The sequence below is a fragment of the Gopherus evgoodei genome, chromosome 2 (genome assembly GCF_007399415.2).
Source record: "Gopherus evgoodei ecotype Sinaloan lineage chromosome 2, rGopEvg1_v1.p, whole genome shotgun sequence".
NCBI classification, from domain to species: Eukaryota; Metazoa; Chordata; order Testudines; family Testudinidae; genus Gopherus; species Gopherus evgoodei.
Window position 1 is genome coordinate 120,032,876 of NC_044323.1, and position 21,698 is coordinate 120,054,573.

At 42.2% G+C, this 21,698-nt stretch overlaps 1 protein-coding gene across 6 annotated transcripts in view; it reads left to right on the plus strand.

Moving 5' to 3' along the window:
- ELP2 (elongator acetyltransferase complex subunit 2) overlaps positions 1-21,698 on the plus strand; it is a 124,778-nt gene that overhangs the window by 26,247 nt on the left and 76,833 nt on the right. For all 6 annotated transcript variants that reach the window (XM_030551623.1, XM_030551622.1, XM_030551624.1 and 3 more), the window contains one exon: positions 14,542-14,606. In XM_030551623.1, the coding sequence (XP_030407483.1) occupies positions 14,542-14,606 (65 nt within the window). The remainder of the gene's footprint in view (positions 1-14,541; positions 14,607-21,698) is intronic.

A 21,698-nucleotide genomic window follows, 5' to 3' on the forward strand; every position in this document is an offset into this window, starting at 1 on the left:
CCTACACCGACAGTACCTATGCTCAAAGAAAAGGAATGATCAGTACCGAAAACAGCTAAGCTCTGCAGGCCCAGAATCAGAAATACTGTCAGATCTGGTCTAACCAAGGATGTCCCCGTAACTTTGGTTAGCCACTGTCTGGTACCATTGACCTGCCAAGGAATAATGAGACCACCAGTACCAACAGCCCAGCCCACTGACAGAAGCCTCATTCTCCTTCAGTGAGTCCAGAATCAAGGAGAGGGCTTCACCAGCCTTATCAAGGTGGAAGATCAGCCCTGATAGCATCTCCAAGATCTCATGGGCACCGTCCCACTCTCACAGGGTAGGACTACCTGACTTGGGATTGATGGTATCCTCCTCCAAGGGGACCACCCCATGAGCCCTTGCACTGGCCGTATTTGGGTCCCTGGGATCTGTATGAGACATCCCAAATATGCGAGGTCTCAGTGGAATCAGGACAGGCTTTTTTATCTGGGGAAGAACCTCAATCTGCTCAGGATCACTCTGAGGAAGAGGAACAATCAGCACAGCCAGAACCACTCACTTCTGTAGGATTATCATTGTTCTCACCAGATGAGGCATTCATTCCTGCCTTGTCATTACCACACAATGATTATGACCTCTTGAGAATTGCATGCACTCTCTCGATTCCCCTGGAGGAAATACAGGGCACCCTTATAAGCTGCTGGATATCCTCCACAGTGCTACTTCCAGTAATGTGGCACTGCTTATTAATGAGGCCACTTTAGAACTGGCTGAAACAGTCTAGCATACTCCAGCTGCTTCCGCCCCCACTCTGAGAAGAACAGAGAATAAATATTCTGTATCATGGAAAGGGACAGAATACTTATTTTCACTCCTTGCTCCATACTCTTTTCAGTGGTGCAGGCTGTCATTGAAAGGAGCAAGCAACTACCAACCCAGATCTAAACCCCCAAACGAGGCTAAATGTCTAGACCTTTTGGGGAGGAAGAACTTCACTTTGGCAAGTTTAACAGTTCTGAATAGTGAAGTACCAACCTTTAATATCAAAGTATGAGTTTATTAATTACAGTAAGTTCTCTGAATTCACTAAGAAACTGACTTGAGGATAAATTTCAGCTCCAAGCAATGATTGATAAAGGTAAATTTGCCAGCCTGATTGGCCCTTCAGGCTTTGTGCGTACAGCAGATACAGCGTCCTGCTCAGTGGCAATATCCATAGTTATGAGATGAGTTTCATGACTCTAATCCTCTAGATTCTCAAGAAAGTTCAATTCACTGTGAGGATCTGCCTTTTGAGGGCAATGATTTATTTAGCAAGAGAGCAAATGAATCGTTAAATATGTATCAGATTCCAAGGCCATCTAGTCTGACCTCTTATATCACACAGGTCTTGCCCATAATAGAACTTCCTTTAGAGTGTATATTTTAGAAGGACATCCAATCTTGATTTAAAAATGGTCAGTGATGGAGAATTCACCATGGTAAATTGTTCCAAAATGGTTAATTACTCTCTCCATTAAAAATTTTACCTTATTTCTTGTCTGAACTTGTCTAGCTTCAACTTCCAGCCATTGGATTGTGGTATGTCTTTCTCTGCTAGACTAAAGAGCCCATTATTGAATGTTTGTTTCCCATATAGGTACTTCTGGACTGTAATGAAGTCACCCCTTAACCTTCTCTTTGTTAAGTTAAATAGATTGAGCTACTAGAGTTTATAAGGCATGTGTTTTAATCCTTTGATCATTCTTCTTTCAACTCTCTCCAATTTTTCAATATTCTTTTTGAATTGTGGTCATCAGAACTGTACACAGTATTCCACTGGTGGTAGCACAGGTGCCAAATGCAGAGATAAAATAACTTCTCTACTCCTACTCTAGATTCCCTTGTTTATGCATTCCAGTATTGCATTGGCTCCTTTGGCCAAGTGTCACACTGGTATCTCATGTTCAGCTGATTATCCACAATGACCTCCAAATCTTCAAGAGTCACTGCTTCCCAGTATAGAGTTCCCCAACCTATAAGTATGACCCTGCATTCTTTGTTACTAAGTGTACACATTTACCTTTAGCCATAGTAAAATGCATATTATTTGCTTGTGCCTAGTTTGCCAAGTGATCCAGATCTCTCTGTATCAGTGACCTGTCCTCTTCATTATTTACCACTCCACCAATTTGTCATCTCATCTGCAAACTTTATCAGTGACTGTTTTATATTTTCATTCAGGACATTGATGCGGGGGAGGGATAGCTCAGTGGTTTGAGCATTGGCCTGCTAAACCCAGGGTTGTGAGTTCAATCCTTGAGGAGGCCATTTAGGGAACTGGGGTAAAATTCTGTCTGGGGATTGGTCCTGCTTTGAGCAGGGGGTTGGACTAGATGACCTTCTGAGGTCCCTTCCAACCCTAATATTCTATGATAAGTATTAATTAGTGTAGGGCTAAGAACTGATGATCCCTGTTGGTCCATGCTGGAGAAGCACCCACTCAATGACCATTCCCCATTAACAATTACATTTTGAGACTTATCAGTTAGTCAGTTTTTAATCCATAACTATGTGTGTGTATGCCATGTTAATTTTATATTCTAATTTAGTCAAGTGGTACCATGTCAAACACCCTACCGAAGTCTATTACTTCAACAACCTGCATCAACCAAACAAACTTGTAATCTCATAAAAAAAAAATTGTTAGTTTGATAGGATCTATATTCTATAAACCCATGTTCATTTGCACTAATTACATTATCTTCATTTAATTCTTTATTAATGGAGTCCTATGTCAGCTGCTCCATTATCTTGCCCTATTTCAAAACTGGCACAACATATAGCTTTCAATGCTCCAGGACTTAACTGAAAATCAAAATTAATGGTCCAGCAGGCTCCTCAGGCAGTTATCTGGACCTGCTGATTTAAAAATGTCTGACTCTGGTAGCTTCTGTTTAACATCCTCTAGAGATACTAGTGGAATAAAAAGAGTGTAATCACCATAAGATAGACTCATAGACTCTAGGACTGGAAGGGACCTCGAGAGGTCATCGAGTCCAGTCCCCTGCCCTCATGGCAGGACCAAATACTGTCTAGACCATCCCTGATAGACATTTATCTAACCTACTCTTAAATATCTCCAGCGATGGAGATTCCACAACTTCCCTAGGCAATCTATTCCAGTGTTTAACTACCCTGACAGTTAGGAACTTTTTCCTAATGTCCAACCTAAATCTCCCTTGCTGCAGTTTAAGCCCATTGCTTCTTGTTCTATCATTGGAGGCTAAGGTGAGCAAGTTTTCTCCCTCCTCCTGATGACACCCTTTTAGATACCTGAAAACTGCTATCATGTCCCCTCTCAGTCTTCTCTTTTCCAAACTAAACAAACCCAATTCCTTCAGCCTTCCTTCATAGGTCATGTTCTCAAGACCTTTCATCATTCTTGTTGCTCTTCTCTGGACCCTCTCCAATTTCTCCACATCTTTCTTGAAATGCGGTGCCCAGAACTGGACACAATACTCCAGTTGAGGCCTAACCAGCGCAGAGTAAAGCGGAAGAATGACTTCTCGTGTCTTGTTTACAACACACCTGTTAATGCATCCCAGAATCATGTTTGCTTTTTTTGCAACAGTATCACACTGTTGACTCATATTAAGCTTGTGGTCCACTATGACCCCTAGATCTCTTTCTGCCATGCTCTTTCCTAAGCGTACTTTCTATGCCAACATCTAAATCGTTGATGAAGATATTGAACAGAACCGGTCCCAAAACAGAACCCTGCGGAACCCCACTTGTTATACCTTTCCAGCAGGATTGGGAGCCATTAACAACTACTCTCTGAGTACGGTTATCCAGCCAGTTATGCACCCACCTATATTAGCCCCATCTAAATTGTACTTTCCTATCTTATCTATAAGAATATCATGCGAGACCGTATCAAATGCCTTACTAAAGTCTAGGTATATCACATCCACCGCTTCTCCCTTATCCACAAGGCTCGTTATCCTATCAAAGAACGCTATCAGATTAGTTTGACACGATTTGTTCTTTACAAATCCATGCTGGCTATTCCCTATCACCTTACCACCTTCCAAGTGTTTGCAGATGATTTCTTTGATTACCTGCTCCATTATCTTCCCTGGCACAGAAGTTAAACTAACTGGTCTGTAGTTTCCTGGGTTGTTTTTATTTCCCTTTTTATAGATGGGCACTATATTTGCCCCCTTCCAGTCTTCTGGAATCTCCCCCGTCTCCCATGATTTCCCAAAGATAATAGCTAGAGGCTCAGATACCTCTTCCATTAACTCCTTGAGTATTCTAGGATGCATTTCATCAGGCCCTGGTGACTTGCAGGCATCTAACTTTTCTAAGTCATTTTTTACTTGCTTTTTCCTTATTTTCTCTTCTAAACCTACCCTCTTCCCGTAAGCATTCACTGTACTAGACATTCCTTCAGACTTCTCAGTGAAGACCGAAACAAAGAAGTCATTAAGCATCTCTGCCATTTCCAAGTCTCCCGTTACTGTTACCCCCTCCTCATTGAGCAGTGGGCCTACCCTGTCCTTAGACTTCCTCTTGCTTCTAATGTATTGATAAAAAGTCTTCTGGTTTCCCTTTATTCCCATAGCTAGTTTGAGTTCATTTTGTGCCTTTGCTTGTCTAATCTTTCCTCTGCATTCCTGTGTTATTTGCCTATATTCATCCTTCGTGATCTGACCTAGTTTCCATTTTTTATATGACACCTTTTTATTTTGTAGGTCACGCAAGATCTCAAGGGTAAGCCAAGGTGGTCTTTTGCCACATTTTCTATCTTTCCTAACCATCGCAATAACTTGCTTTTGGGCCCTTAATAGCGTCCCTTTGAAAAACTGCCAACTTTCCTCAGTTGTTTTTCCCCTCAGTCTTAATTTCCATGGGACCTTGCCTATCAGCTCTGAGCTTACCAAAATCCGCCTTCCTGAAATCCATTGTCTCTATTCTGCTGTACTCCCTTCTACCTTTCCTTAGAATTGCAAATTCTATGATTTCATGATCACTTTCACCCAAGCTTCCTTCTACTTTCAAATTCTCAACAAGTTCCTAACTATTGGTTAAAATCAAGTCTAGAACAGCTTCCCCCCTAGTAGCTTTTTCAACTTTCTGAAATAAAAAGTTGTCTGCAATGCAGTCCAGGAACTTATTGGAGAGTCTGTGCCCCGCGGTGTTATTTTCCCAACATATATCTGGATAGTTGAAGTCCCCCATCACCACCAAATCTTGGGCTTTGGATGATTTTGTTAGTTGTTTGAAAAAAGCCTCATCCACCTCTTCCGCCTGATTAGGTGGCCTCTAGTAGACTCCCAGCACGACATCACCTGTGTTTTTTACCCCTTTTAGCCTAACCCAGAGACTCTCCACCCTTCCGTCTCCTATGTCCATCTCCACCTCAGTCCAAGTGTGTACATTTTTAATATATAAGGCAACACCTCCTCCCTTTTTCCCCTGTCTATCCTTCTTGAGCAAACTATACCCATCCACACCAACATTCCAGTCGTGTGTATTATCCCACCAAGTTTCAGTAATGCCAATAATGTCATAGTTGTATTTATTTATTAGCACTTCCAGTTCTTCCTGCTTATTACCCATACTTCTTGCATTTGTATAAAGGCATCTAAGATACTGGTTTGATCTTGCCTCCCAGCTTTGCCCTGACCCTCCTTCCTCTCTGCCATTATAGCCCGTGCTCCCTCCTGTTTCCAACCCATCTCCCAGGTCTTGTTCCCCACTTACCTGTGGGCTTTGCTCACCTGTCCCCGTCGAACCTAGTTTAAAGCCCTCCTTACTAGGTTAGCCAGTCTGTGCGCAAAATAAGGCCTTTCCCCGCTTCGAAAGGTGAACGCCATCTGTTCCTAGCAGTCCTTCCTCAAATAGCATCCCGTGGTCGAGGAAGCCAAAGCCTTCCTGGCGACACCATCTTCGTAGCCAGGCATTCACCTCCACGATGCATCTGTTTCTGCCCGGACCCCTACCTTCAACAGGAAGAATCGAAGAGAATACCACCTGTGCTCCAAACTCCTTAACCTGTACTCCCAGAGCCCTGTAGTCACTCTTGATCTGCTCAGCGTCACACCTCGCAGTATCATTTGTGCCCACATGGATGAGTAGCATGGGATAGTAGTCAGAAGGCCGGATAATCCTCGACAAAGCCTCTGTAACATCTCGGATACGGGCCCCTGGCAGGCAGCATACCTCCCGGGATGAACGGTCAGGGCGACAGATGGGTGTCTCCGTCCCCCTCAGCAGAGAGTCTCCAACCACCACTACCCTACGTTTCTTATCAGTGGTGGCAGCAGACCTCCCAGCCTTAGGGGTACGAGGCTTCACCCCCTTAACTGCTGGGGGTGATGAGACTATACGGTCTGTTTTTCCCCCAACATTGTTGTTGCTCCTCCACAGGATTCTGACTTTGCTTACTTGCTAGAAAAACAGGATAACAGTGTGTGTGTAAAGGGTTACGTTTGTCCCGTCCCCACCCACAAAAAGTTTGATCAGCCACCTGCTTACTAAGTTGAGTAGGCTGCCTGGATAAACATGTACTTGGACCCAACAAGAATCCCAAATGTCCTGGAACTTTGGGCAGTGCAGAAAGTCTGCAGACAATTCCTACTATTTATTCAGACCCTGGACATTCAAGTCATGTCAGATAACATGATAGCACTTTATTATATCAGTGAATTGGGAGGAGCAAGGTCCCCCCTTCTTTGTACAGAAGCTCTTAGTATCTGGAACTGCATCTACTATCAAGTCACTGTCTTGGCAGTGCTCTTTCCGAGAGTGGCTGACATCGCAGCAGACATTTCTCCAGAGACCGTGAGTAGGAACTACATAAGTCAGTGGTACAGAGCATATTCAAACAGTGGGATTCCAATGGTGAGATCTCTTTGCATCCTCAAAAAAACAAGAAATGCCCAGTCTACTGCTCCAGTGTGTCTCTGGGACACATTTCTGTACAGTGGATGAAGTTGTTGATGTACACATTCCTATACCATCCCTCTCTTACCTCAAGTTTTGAGGAAAACAAGACAAAATCGGTAATCCTACTTGCTCTTCAGTGGCTGAAGCAGTTCTGGTTCACCAGCTTTTTCCAGATCCCCACTATTCTGGACTGCCTTCTCTCTTAAAAGGTCAGAATTGCCTATCAGTTTCTTGCAAGTGCATGGTGGAAGCTATTAACGTCTTTCACCCTCCAGTGGACAGCCCACATTTGCTCTTTGCACATCCTACTACAGCATGGTTTCTCAAGGCACTTGTCAGAATCCTTTTTCTGGTAGTGAAACCTTCCCTGATATGGAATCTCAGTCGAGTCCTGTCAGCATTTATGAAAGCTCCATTTGAACCTTTAGTCTCATGTTCCTTTGTTCATCTGTCTATGAAGGTTGCCTTTCTGGTTGCAAGAACCACAGCCAGAAAGGCAGCTGAGCTGGAGGCCCTGTATGGCAAACCTGCCCTACAAGGTTTTTCATAAGGACAGGGTTTCCCTGAGAGGTTGCTTCCTAAATTAATCTCTAGAATAATGTTGGAATTCCATCTGAAGCAGGTCATCCTGTCTTTTTTAAATCTGAAGTGCCATGCCACCAGAGGGAATGGGAAGCTACACACTTCTTGGATGTCAATCAAGCCTTGGCATTTCGCTGCAGAGGACAAAACCCTTCTGAAATCCCCTAAACTATTTGTCTCCTTTGCTTCCCTTCTCATACATTCAGAAATATCTTGTCAGAGACTTTCCTAATGGATTTCGCTCTGCAACCTGCTTTGGTAGGAGTTGATAGCAACCCCTCTCTTGCAAGGTATAAAGGCCCACTTGACCAGAATCCAGACTACATTGGTAGCTTTGCTTTGAGATGTCCCGCTCCTAGAAACCTGTAAAGCAGCAGTCCGGGGCTCTGTGTACACTTTTACTAGGCATTATGCCCAGATACAAGCTTCTATAGCAAATATATCCTTCAGCAGAGCAGACCTCTAACCTGTGGCACAGCATAGTTCCCTGTACCCTCCTTCTCAGTGAATATTGCTTCTGAATCACCTTGAGTGGAATACATATGGAGTGTGAAATATGGTTATTTCTCTTGTTGAGTAACTGGAATTCTTTGAGATGTATAGTTCCTATTTATATTCCACTACCTGCCCTGCTTCCCTTTTGTTGCAGATCCTTCCAAAGGCTGTGATAGAGCAGGCCATGAATGCTCACAAAATTGTGGTTGGGGTATGGGAGGGGGTGAGGGCTCTGGTTGGGGGTGAGGGCTCTGGGGTGGGGCTGGGGATAAGGAGTTTGGGGTGTAGGAGGGTGCTCTGTGCTGGGACTGAGGGGTTTGGAGGGTGGGAGGGGGATCAGGGCTGGAGCAGGGGTGCGCAGAAAGGGGTGCAGGTTCCGGCTGGGGGTGCGGGCTCTGGGGTGGGGTTGGGGATGAGAGGTTTGGGGTGCAGAAGTGTGCTTCAGGCTGGAATCGAGGATTGGAGAGCAGGAGGGGAATCAGGGCTGGGGCAGGCAGGGGTTTGGGGCATAGGGAGAGGCTCAGGGGTGCAGGCTCCGAGCGGCGCTTACCTCAAGCAGCTCCCGGAAGCAGTAGCATGTCCGTTCTCCGGTTCCTACTAGGAGGCACGACCAGGTGGCTCTGCACGCTGCCCCACCAGCAGGCACCGCCCCTGTAGCTCCTGTTGGAGGGCTTAGGAGCTGCGGGGCCATGCTGAGGCTTCCGGGAGCCACATGGAGCAGCCCCCGCCCTAACGCCCCGTCTGGAGCGGGCTGAGCTGCGTGATACAGCCCCTGACCCAGTGTCCCGGCCGGAGCGTCGGAGTAGAGCAAGCCCCAGATCCTGCTTCCCAGCGGGAACTTGCAGGCTGGCTTAAAACAGCTCGCAGGCTGGATCCTGCCCGGGGACCGTAGTTTGCCCACCCCTGGCATAGTCCAATGGACACTGGTAGCAGAAATCTTCCTGTCTAAGGTTCAAGGAGCACATGTGCACCTTGAGTGGAATAAATATAGGAGCACGCATCTTGAAGAGCTCCAGTTACTAGATAAGGTAAATAACCACATTTCAGTAATGGGCACCATATAAAATATCTGAGCACCTCCCAGTATTTAACAGAAGTAGCGAGTGTGTTGTTAGTATGAATGCAGGTGTTTCTGAAGTACTAGGAAAATAAGCCAGAGAGAGAAGCCCTCCCAAAATGGCCCTAATGTTCAATGGGGAAGAGATTCTTTGATAAGATAATTAAAATGTCAACCATTTTGCATGGTGAGAAGAAGCTGCCAGCAGATATTCTTTCCTCAGGTGAATAAGGTATAAACTACCTTCTGGCCATGCATGTAAGGAACTGCCTCAGGGCATGGTTAGGCATATGCTATATAACTGCTGCATTAAGACAGCAATCCAACAGTGCACAGCATAGCACAGAACATGTATGAATAGGTCCCTACTAAATTCATGGTTTACTTTGGTTAATTTCACAGCCACAAGGTCTTAAAATTGGTCAATTTAACGATTTTAGATGTTTCCATCTTAAATTTCACGGTATTGTAACCATGGGGGGTCCTGATCCAAAAGGGTATTGTGTGTGTGTGGTCCTAAAGCTGTTGTATGGGGGTTGCAGGATTGTCATACTCACTTCTGCAGCGTTTCCTGCAGCTGGAGGAGGCTCCCGGAGGTAGAGATAGGTCCGATCTCCCCAGTGTTGTTGGGAGTGTCCCAACTGGGGGCTCCTAGCTGCTAGTCAGGGACAGTGGTGGATTAACACATGGGACCTGTCTGTGACCAGGGGCCCCGGACAGTATGAAAAATGGGTGCCCTAGCCCTGGCAGGAGCCACAGGTGGAAGCCCCGAGCACCAGCAGGAGCTGAGGAGGAGGGAAGGGAGGCAGAAGCCCCAAACTTGGGCAGCCCGGAGCCCAGGCAGGAGCCCTCAGGAACCACAGCCCTGAGCCTGTGCAAACCGAGCTCTGGCTGGAGCCCTGAGACGGGATGTGTGTTTATATGTGTGGCCTCCCCAAGCCTGGGGAAGAGCTGCAGGGGATGGCAACCCCGAGTCCTTGCTGAAGTCTGGGTGTCCCTACCCCTGGCAGGAGCCATCGGGGGTGGAGAGGGAGAACAGGGAGCAACAGCCCTGGAACTCGGGTGTCCCAAGCTTGGGCAGGAGCTGCGGGAAGGGGTGGGGGTGGCGACAGCTCTAAGCCTGGGCAGGAGCCACTGGGGGTGGAAGCTCTGAGTTCTGGCTAAAGACTGGCTGCCCCTAGGCCCAGCAGGAACCATGGGGTGGGGGAGTGGCAGCCCCGGAACTTGGGTGTCCTGAGCCTGGGCAGGAGCTGCAGGTGGTGGCAGCCCCGAGTCCCAGCTGTTGCCTGGACACAACTAGCCCAGGCAGGAGCTGAGGAGGGAGGGAGAGCAGCAGCCTGGGCAGGAGCTATGGTGGGTGGAAGCCCCAAGTCCGAGCTGGTGCCTGGGTGTGACTAGCCCAGGCAAGAGCTCAGGAGGGAGGGAGAGCAGGAGCCATGGGGGAGAGGGAACGGAAGCCTCAGAGCTTGTAGGCCCTGAGCCCCGTCAGGAACAGTGCGCTTGTGGGGGTGGAAGCCTTGGAACTAGGACACCCTGAGCCCAGGCAGGAGCCATGGGGAGCTGCAGTCTGGAGCCCAGCTCTGGGGCTTCTGCAGCACATAAGTGAGAGTGTACCATCCTCTTCTGTGCTGCCTGCAGAGGTGAGTCTGACCTCTTCCCATAACAGTCATGCAGGGGAAGGACATGTCCTGTCCCTCCCCAGCCTGGCTGATTTTGGGGAGATCAGATTTCATGGGGCAGGGCTTATTTCATGGTCCATGACACATTTTTTACGGCTGTGAAATTGGTAGGGCCCTATATATTACACATTTAATGAGACAAATATAAGCATATTCATAGCTGTCTTGTTATGTGTTATTTAACTCTGACGGTTATTTTTACTGTAATGCCTTCAGAGCAGACAAGTCAGTTTGTTTGATTTATGAAGTTTTCAAATCTTCTAGAACTGTATACAAAAATACATCATGCAGTTTGAAAATGCTGTCATACGGTGAAGCCAGTGCAATATGAAAAGCAGTATTTCCATTTTCACTCTGAATAATTTTAACTCAATAGATATTTTTTCCTTAGATGTGTGAGTAGGTGGTTGTTGACATTAAGTTTACAAGGCTGGAAAATTACAATAAATTCTTGTGACCTGTAGTTTGAAATAATAAAGGGTCTGTGCTGCATATTAGTCAGGATAATGCTGTCTTAAAATTCATGCTGTGAAGCAATAGATTAGTTCTTTGTTTATTATGGTAGTGTACATATTAGAAATTCTTTGTAGTACCCTAGGGGAATATATTAGTATAGCACTGTGTACATAAATGAGAAGTAATGATTCACACTTCAAGATTTAAAATAAAGCTTGCAAACCTGTATAAGTAGTTCAAAAATGAAACTCAGAATTTACTGTGCTCAGTCCTAAAATCTTAAAATGGCTAAAGAAATTCTTCGTTTTTTGGTTTTGGTTTTTTTTGTGGGTATAGGCATGTGAAAACAGACTTTCCTCTAGACCAGGGGTCCACAACCTTTCAGAAGTGGTGTGCCAAGTTTTCATTTATTCACTCTAATTTATGGTTTTGCATGCCAGTGAAACAATTTAATCTTTTTAAAAGGTCTCTTTCTATAAGTCTGTAATATATAACTAAACTATTGTTATATGTAAAGTAAATAAGGTTTCAAAATGTTTCAGAAGCTTCATTTAAAATTAAATTAAAATGCAGAGCCCCCCCGGACCTGTGGCCAGGACCCGGGCAGTGTGAGTGCCACTGAAAATCAGCTTGTGTGCCGCCTTCGGCATGCGTGCCATAGGTTGCCTACCCCTGCTCTAGACTGTATCAAAAACTCAGGCATGCGATAATGAAAAATTATTAATTTGTTAATTTTTAAATACTAGTTATAAATGTTTTGGTGTGTGCTGCAATGATTAAGGTTCAAAATCTATCATTATGATCCAAAGTCTTGTTTAAAAAAAAAAAAAAAAAAAAAAAGGAAATTCTCACTATGTTGGTGGTAGAGGAAATCTTGAAAATTTGAATAGCATGTAGACTGGTGCAGTTAGTTGTGTTGTCTGCTTGAATCCACCTTTTTTTATCTGCTATTCTGATATGTTGAAAGAATCCTAATACATTAGAGAGGCATCTAGTGGTTTGTCCTTATATTATCATTTGTGTTATAATTCTGTTTTTAATTATTTCAGTCAGTTTACTTGGTGTGGTACAAAATTTAGTAACATGTTACTTGCAGGATTACTCTACTACTCTTTTCTAAGAGATGTCCATTTCCTACATTCTGATCTCCTAGTACAGTAGCTGATTTTAATCAGTGAATATTTTTGCTAGCATCTCAGAACTCTTTGATGGATAACATCTGAACCTGCTGACTCATTGCTCCTTAACTCATCAGCCAGTTCCAGCACCTTTGCCTTTAACATCTCAGTCTCTGACAGTTTTTCATTGTTATTACTTGAAAAGAGTAAGGCTGTGCTTGGTGTTTACCTATTGTAATTTGTAATGAAGACTGATACAAAGAAATCATTTGGCTTCTCTGCAATGTTATCCTCAGACATTACTTCCTTAACTCCCTATTCCAGCAAATTTACACATTCTTTTGTCATTTCCTGCTTCTCATAATTTTAACAAATGTCTTATTTATTTTTATACCGTTAGCTACTTGTGCTTCATATCTATCTTCACCCTCCCACTCTCCTTGAATATTACTTGATGTAACTTATGCATTATGGGTTGGCCTTCCATTTTCTGAAGGCTCAAATAAGGTTTTCAATCTTACTTCTTAGTCATATTGGTTTTCTACTTGTCTTCCTAGTTCCTTTTTTTAAATTAAGGGATCAAGTCCAACGTTTGTGTAATTGAACAGATTTATGACGAATACATTTCTACAAACTTCCCAGAAATAATAATGTCTGGTGTCACAGTTCAGGGCAACTGTACCTGTATTTCCCTCTCTGTGGTTCAGCAAGGACGTCAACTTTTAGGCTTCTGGCTCTCTGCTGTCACTTCTCTGGGAAAGAGATGCACATCTCTCTCCCTCCTGACCAATGGAATTCCAGGCAGCCCAGTTTCTTACCTGTACTGTGTTATTCACAGCAAGCTAGACTGCCTAGACCAGGGGTTTTCACAACAAATTTTGGTGGCCTCGGAGTGTGGCCATCAACTTTCACTGGTGGCCGCACTGACACTTTTTCCTAAAATATTTAATTAACTTTAGGAAAAACAATTAAATATGCACAGATACACATCCAAATAATTGTAATTTATATGTGTAGGGTTTTTTGGCAGACTCAGTAATAAAAATAATGCTGCCTCCCCCTTCGGGAGTGATATTTGTATATTTGTTAATATCACAGCACACTTAGTAACTACCTGGGAGGCTATGAAAAGTAATAAGTGATATTAACAAATATACAAGTATCACTTTTCACAGATAGCTAGTAAGTCTGCTGTGAAAAGTGATACTTGCATATTTGTAAATATCACTTTTCTCAGCAAACCCTACCACCCATTAAGCTCTGGATGGCGGGGAGGGAGGTTGAAGGGGCAGGCATCAGGGGCCAGAGGCAATGGTGGGATGGATGTGGGGCTGGGGAGGCAGCAGGGGTCCGGGGCAATGATGGGGATGAATGCAGGCTGTGGGAAGCAGTGGGGGCCAGGGGCGATGGGAATGGATGATGAATCCCACTGTCACGTGGCCAGCGCCTGGGCCTGGTGTCTGCTGTCATGCGGCCAAAGCCTAGTGCTGGGGACAGGAACTGCGTGCCCGGAGCCAGGGATCAGAGCCTGCTGCCGCGCAGCAAGAGCTGTGGGTCAGCACCTGGGGCCAATGCCTTCCAAGCCAGCACTTACTGCTGTGCGGCCTGGGCCAGGGGTTGGCACCTAGGGCCTGCTCCCACCACCGTGTGGCTGGAGCCCAGGAACAGAGCTGCTGCCATGCAGCTGGGCCAGGGGATCAGCGCAAAGTTCAATGGCTATTAGCCAAGATTGTCAGGTACACAGATCCATGATTGGCATGTTTGTAAACATCTGACTGCTAGAAGCTGGGGCTTGATAAAAGTGTCCTGTTCTGTTCACTCCTCCTGACGCATCTGCTACTGGTTACTGTCAGAAGATAGCATACTGGAATAAATGGACCACTGGTCTGACCCAGTATGGCCATTATTTATAGTGTGTAAGATCTCCCAAAGATATTGCAGGAAATTGCCATATCTGTCACAACTGGACTTAATAGAGGTACATTGGAGACCTAAATTAGAGGTACTTGCCCTTCAGCTTCCCAATATTTGTAGCAGATACTATATATCTACAAGAACTTGCATTTTAGATGCTTTTAAATAAGTCTTTTACTACTTTGAAGTTCCATTATATTATTCAGTTATATTTATGGTTTTATCTTGTGCCCGTTTTTTCTTTTAATAAAGATCACAGAATGCTAAAGTTACAAGATTTAATAACAAACACTTAATTTTTTCTCTTTTTTTGCAGTACCAATATTAGCTTGTGGTGGCGATGACTGCAAAATTAATTTGTATATTCAACAGAATGGGCAGGTAATTATTGCTTCATATCCTGCCTTAATTAAAATACTCATTCTTTTCTGCTTCATTTCTTTTGATGTGTGCTACTATTCTTTTTGGCTTCTTCTATAACTGTTATCTCTCCCTAGATAGCCATCATATAATAACAGCTTTATTTAAATTCTGTTTCAGGTATTTAGTTTTCCTGCATAGCTAGTAACGGATGACATCAAGAAGGCTGAGATGTTTAGTGCCTATTTTGGTTCTATCTTAACTAAAACAGTATTAACTGTGCTAAGCATCTGATCACAACTAATAACAAGGGGCAAGTAAGAATCCAGAATAGGAGGAAAAAGTGTAAGGTCTGATGAAATTCACCCTAGGGTACTTAAAGAACTAGTTGAAACAATTCTCAGATCTTTTAACAATTATCTTCAATAACTCATGGAAGATGGGTGAGGTCCCAGAGGACGGGAGAAGGACAAACATAGCACCTATATTTAAAAAGGGGAACAGAGATAACCTGGAAATTTATAGACGTGAATCTAGCTTAGATTCCTGGAAAGACAGTGGAACAAATTATTAGACAGTTTGTAAGCACTTAGAGGATAACAAGGTGATAAGGAATAGACAACATGGATTTTTCGGGAACAAATCATGCCATACCAACCTAATTTCCTCCTTTGACAGGTTACTGTCCTAGTGGATAGGAGAGAAATGGTAGATGTCGTATCTTGATTTTAGTGAAGCTTTTGACACAGTCCAGTATGACATTTTCATAAACGAACTAGGAAAATGTGGTCTAGGGGAACTTGCTGTAAGGTGGGGGCACAACTGATTGGAAAACCATGCTAAATAAAAAGTTTTATTAATGGTTCTCTGTGAAAGCAAGAGGACTTATTTAGTGGGGTCCTGCAGGGGTCTGTCTTGGTCTGATGCTAGTTAATATTTTCATTAATGACTTGAAAAATGGAATGGTGAGTATACTTGCAAAATTTGCAGATGGCACCAAGCGGGGAGAGGTTGCATGCATTTTGGAGAACAGGATTAGAAAATGGTGTGAAATCAACAAGATGAAATTCAATAAAGACAATTGCAAAGGACTACACTTAAAAAATGCAACATACAACTAAAAATGTAGAATAACTGGCTAGGTGGGTAGTACTACTGAAAAGCATCTGGTGATTATAGTGGATGAGAAACTGAACATGAGCTAAAAGTGTGGTGCAGTTGCAAAAAAAAAACGTAATGTCATTCTGGGGTTTATTAGCAGGAGTGTCATATGTAAGACAAAGAAGGTAGTGGCAGTGGTGAGGTCTCAGTTGGAGTATTGTAGCCAGTTCTCGGTGCCATACTTTAAGGAAAGATGTGGACAAATTCGAGAGAGTCCAGAGGTGACCATAAAAAATGAAAAAAGACTTAGAAAGCCTGACCTATGAGGAAAGGTTAAAAAAATGGGCATGTTTAGTCTTGACAAGAGACAGAGGGAGGACCTGATAACACTCTTCAAATATGTTGAGGGCTGTTATAAAGAGCATGGAGATGAGTTGTCCTACCTTTAGTGGACTTGGAGAAGAAGTGTAATGGGCTTAATATATAGAGCAAAGGAGATTTAGATTATATATTAGGAAAAAGCTTCGTACTATAAGGATAGGTAAGCACTGGAATGGGTTACCAAGGAAGGTTGTGGAAACCCTATAATTGGAGATTTTTAAGGACAGGTTGGACAAACACCTCTCAGAGATGGTCTAAGGTCCTGCCTTTGCACAGGGGGGATGGACTAAGATGACCTCTTGAGGTCCCGTCCAGCTCTACATTTCTATGATTTCTGGGGTAATCATAAAAAACAGATATGTCAGTTTCACACATGGAAATCTCAGGGTTTTTTAAATATTTCTCTCTATGAAAAGGAAACCTACCTCAGTCCAGCCACTGAACTAGAGTAATTAAGCATCTCTTTCCTTAAGGCGTATCCATGCATTTAGAATATCATTTGAAAATAACTTCCTCAACTGAAAATGTAAATATCGTAGTCTAATTGTAATTATTACTCTTTTCGGAATTAGGCATTTCCCATTAAAATTGCCTTCTGTGCCTTCTGAGTGCTTCTGAAAGTTCAAAAGAACCTTTGAAGCACTTGATATCCAGCAGTTGTGACTCGTGTTCAGTATGTGTGAAAAGTACTGTGTGTCATTTGGAATATGGAAACTTTTAATTTTTCATATAGTTAACTATCAAAAATATTCAAATGAGGATATGGGATGGAGCTCTAATAGTGCATCTGAATTTTTAGCTCCTGTCAAAACTTGAAAATGTGTGTCCCCCTCTGGCTTTTGGAAACTTTTTAAAATTTCTTCCATTGGCAAGTCATTCTGGCAAGGTCTCCCAAACATGTGTTGGTGATTTTTTATATATCTGTTGTGATAGGCATTAGAGACTAAATAAAAAATGTTTCTCTGATATGCACAAGAGTATGACAACAATCCCCTTTTAGGGTTTATCTGAACTTTCCTTTATCAACCTGTCCTTCACCCTCCCACACACAAAACTTTATTTTTCTTATGATGAGACTCTGAGGGGGTCAACACCAAACAGTCACTGTTGACTAGGAAGGGTAAAGGATCTTTACTGGCTATGGGAGGAGGCAGTGCCTGTAAACTCAATCTTCCACACCAAATTAACTTGAAAGGAGACAGGATGAGGCGTAACATTTTATTCAAATAAATATGTGCCCCTGAAAAGAGAAAACATGGGAGTGAAGGGGAAACTATCTGCAGAGCTGGCAGTAGGTCAAGGAACAGAAGAAATAGAGAGGAGCGAGTGAGAGATGCTTTTAAAATACAGATCAAAAAGATGTGGCCTTGTTTACAATAAATTCAGACCTATAATTCACCCTTTGGGCAGCTAAACTAGGGTGAATTCTGGGTCTGAATTTGCTAGTATGTGTATATACACACAGAATTAAGGATTTTGGAAAGTTGTGGCTAAAATGCTAACTTTTTGTTGGTGATGCTGCTTCATTGTGGCCAAGAATTTCAGAAGTGATTTTATTTTGTGCCTTAATTTTTGGGTGTCCAACTCTGATCAACTATTCTTTGAAAATCAAGCCTCTTCTAAGTCATCTACATCTTCAGAGTCTGGAGTTGAAGATACTTTAAACTCAGTTCTTCTGGAGCTTGGGGAGGATCCCTGATTTCAGATTTTCCTGAAGCAATACTCACTTGAAAATGTTGGGATGTGTTGTATGCTGGTTGGGTTAGCTGCTCAGTGTAAGGGCTAAAGTTCAGAAACTTGGCTCATACCCTATCCAAATTGACACTGTTGGTAATAAGCGACTTTACACTCCTTACAGTCATGAAATGATATGGCCAAGGCAATAAAGAAAAGGTTCAGAATACACTTGTGAATGTAGGATTACATTCTGGATCATATCCACTGTTTTCTGGTTTTGGGCCCTCATAGAGTGGCCATTATTACTAATACACAGTTTCAAGGTTACTTAAAGCATAACCAATTTTCTTGAATTTGTTTAAGTGCAGAGTTGCAGGGTTTAAAATAAGTCCCCCCCCCATTCCCGTATGCCCCTTCTCCATCCAAAAAGCATGAGAATCTATGAATACCCAGTCGAACCTGTATGGTCCTTCTTAAAAGTATTTGTCTGTATCTTGTAACTTTAGGTAATTAATGAGATGCAATCAAATAGTTTTTTTCAGAGTAACATTTTGTCATTTTTTTCTAAAACTCAATGTAAATTTAATATTTTTTTAAGGTTTTATACCAATAGCTTGTCCTTTTTCTCACTCCCCTATTCCATTAAGACCCACTGTTTCCTTCAGCTCCCTTTTTCATCCAGGTGTAGTCCAGTCATCAATTCCTGCCCACCAGGCCCAGTGTTAGCTCTGTTACATTAGAAGAAACCAAATTCAGTACATTAGGTGACATTTAAACTTGTACTTACTGGTCACTTCCTCCTCTTTCCTTTCTTTGTTTTGTGTTTCGAGAGCTAGACATTTTATACAAAGTGAGGGTGGTCTCCATTTTGATAGTGAACACAAACTAATTGTAAGAATGATGGTCTGGACCTAAATTCACATACTTAATCTAAAAAAACAAACATCTTTTTGATCTGTATTTTAAAAGCATCTCTCACTCGCTCCTCTCTATTTCTTCTGTTCCTTGATCTACTGCCAGCTCTGCAGATAGTTTCCCCTTCACTCCCATGTTTTCTCTTTTCAGGGGCACATATTTATTTGAATAAAATGTTATGCCTCATTCTGTCTCCTTTCAAGTTAATTTGGTGTGGAAGATTGAGTTTACAGGCACTGCCTCCTCCCATAGCCAGTAAAGAGTTTTAAAAGCAAAATTAGGTATCTCAAAAATGTGGCGGAATGCTCAAACCCAGCTGGCTATTGTAATATCTACTTACAAACTATGCAAAAAAGAGAGAGAAGGCCAGAGATGTTGAGGAGTAGTGCTGTATATTAGTGATTCCATAGAACTGAATGAGCTTGAAATTGCTGAATGGAGACTACTACACAAGTGAATCTATATTGATACAAATCCCAAATTAAAAATGTAAATATATTAGTAGGTGTTACTTCGAGCTTCCATATCAAGCAAATGAAATTGAGCACTCAGTACTGAGAGAGACCAGTCAGGCAGTAAAATCTAACAAAACAATAAAGTGGCACTTTATCCATATAGAAACTGGTCAAATGGCATAACAGGACAGAGTTTAAAGAAACTGTTTCTTGACACTTCAAATGATTGCCTCTTTCAAACAACTGGTTCTAGGGCATTGGCTATCAATTAGCACACAAGAACTAATTCAAGAAGTGATGGTAGCTAAACTACGCTGAAATAGTGACAATAGTATGATTAGGTTTAACATTCAAACAGCAAGTACAGTATTAAAAAGTGACACTAATCTTTAGAAAAAAAGATTTAAATAAAATGAGGTTAGTCAAAAGGCTGTTTGTGCAAATTGAAATCCTTCAAAATTTGGAATTCTTACCCTAGCTTAGCCAATGAACAGGAGTATAAATTACAGCAGTTATTAAAGAAGAGGAAAGTTAGAAGGGCCAAAATGAAATTCAAAAAGTAAATAGCTAAAGTGTAAAAACAAACATAAGCTTCTTTAATATATTGGAAGTAGGAAGCCTGCAAATGAATTGGTGGGTCCACTGGATCCTCAAGGGCTAAACTGAGCAATCTGAGAAGATAAAACCCTTGCTGAGCAGCTAAATGATTTCTTTCCATCAGTCTTCATTAGTGAGAAAATTGGTGAGATTCCTACCCCAGACCTAATCTTTCCTGGTAACAAAGGTGAGGTACTGTCAGACTGAGGTGACAGGAGAAGAGGATTTGGAGCATGCTGATAATGTAAAATACAATAAACCATCAGGCCCAGGTGGTGTACATCCAAGAGATTTGAAGGAGTTTAAGTATGAAGTAACTGAGTTGGTAACACAAATTGGTAATTTTTCATTAAACAGTTACTCTTCCAGAGTATTGGAAAATAGCAAATGTTTTATTTATGTTTAAGAAAGGCTCGATAGATGATCAAGAAAATGATAAATCTGTAAGCCCTGCTATCTGTCTGTACCTGGCAAATCAGTTGAATTGATGGTTTAAAAAGAATAACAAAATCTTCCAGATATTTAATGAGCTTGGATTCAACAATGAAAAGTTCTCACTAATCTCTTAGAATTATCTGAGTGTGTCAGTAAAGTAGTGAATAAAAGGGAACCAGTTGTCTTAATTTATTTAGTTCTCCAAAAGGCCTTTGATAAGGTCCATAGGAAGAGACTACTAAAAAAGTTAGAGTAGTTATGGGTGAGAGGCAAAATACTGTTTTTGTTCTTTATCAAAAATTGGACAGGAGACAAAGCAAAGAATAGGAGTAGGTCAACTTTAATCATGGCAAAAAATTTAACATCAGGGGGCCTCAAAGGTTCCATACTACGTCTTATGTTTAATATATTAAAACAGTGATCTGGAAAGGGTGGTTAATAGGTAGCAAATTTGCATCTGACACGGTTCTTTAACCACTGAGCTATCCCTTAAGTTATTCAGGACCAGGGAAGACCATGAGAATCCTCAGAGCTAAACATTTTGGGTGAATGGGTAACATGATGGCAAATAATATTCAGTGTCATGAAATGTAAAATAATGCACATTGGAGGGAAAATTGTAACTACTCATGTACCTAACAGGATTCCAAATTAACTGTATCAACCCAAGAAAGGGATCAGGGTCGTCGTCGTAGACAGTTCAATGAAAATATCTGCTCAGTGTGCAACTGCAGTCAAAAAAGCTAATGACGTTAGGAATGAGATGAAGAATAATACTGAAAACACTAATTCCTTTATATAACTCAGTGGTGTAACCTCACTTAGAATACTATGTGACATACTGAACACTCGATTTCAAAAAGGGTACTGAAGGAGATTCAGTGAAGAATGACAAGAATGATCAAAAGCTGGTAAAATTTCCATGTGAAGAGAAACAATTCCAATCTACCTTAGAAAGGAGACAAATAAGAGGGAAAACAATAAAAATATATAAAATTACAGAGAAGATAGATTGTGAGCTTCTGTTTTCCCTGTCTCAAATCTGTAACAAGGCAAAAATCATTGAAATTAGAAACTGGCAAATTCAAAATGCAGTGAAAAATTTTCCTCCACCGTATGTAATTAAACTAGAACTCATTGCCACAGGAAGTCATTGAGACCAAGAACATAATGAGATTCAAAAAGTGAATGGATATTTATACAGATATTAAGAATATCCAGATTTGTCATAATCAGTGACAGTACAGATTTTGGAAATGGCATTAAACCTTGAGCTTCTGAGTTTAAGCCAATCTCTAACTATTAGAGATCAAGGTGAGACCTGTATGAGGGACAGATTATTCCACATCTGCCTACTACGGGGTTCTTAGGCAATCCTCTGAAGCATCTGGTTCTGGCCACTCTGAGACAGGGTGCTAATCTAGATGGACCATGGGTCTGCTCCAGTATGGCAATTCCTATGTTCCTACATTTTTATTTTATTTTTGTATAACATGTTTTCTTGTAATACCACAGGATTCACTTCATAGTCTTTTCTCTGATCCACAGTGGC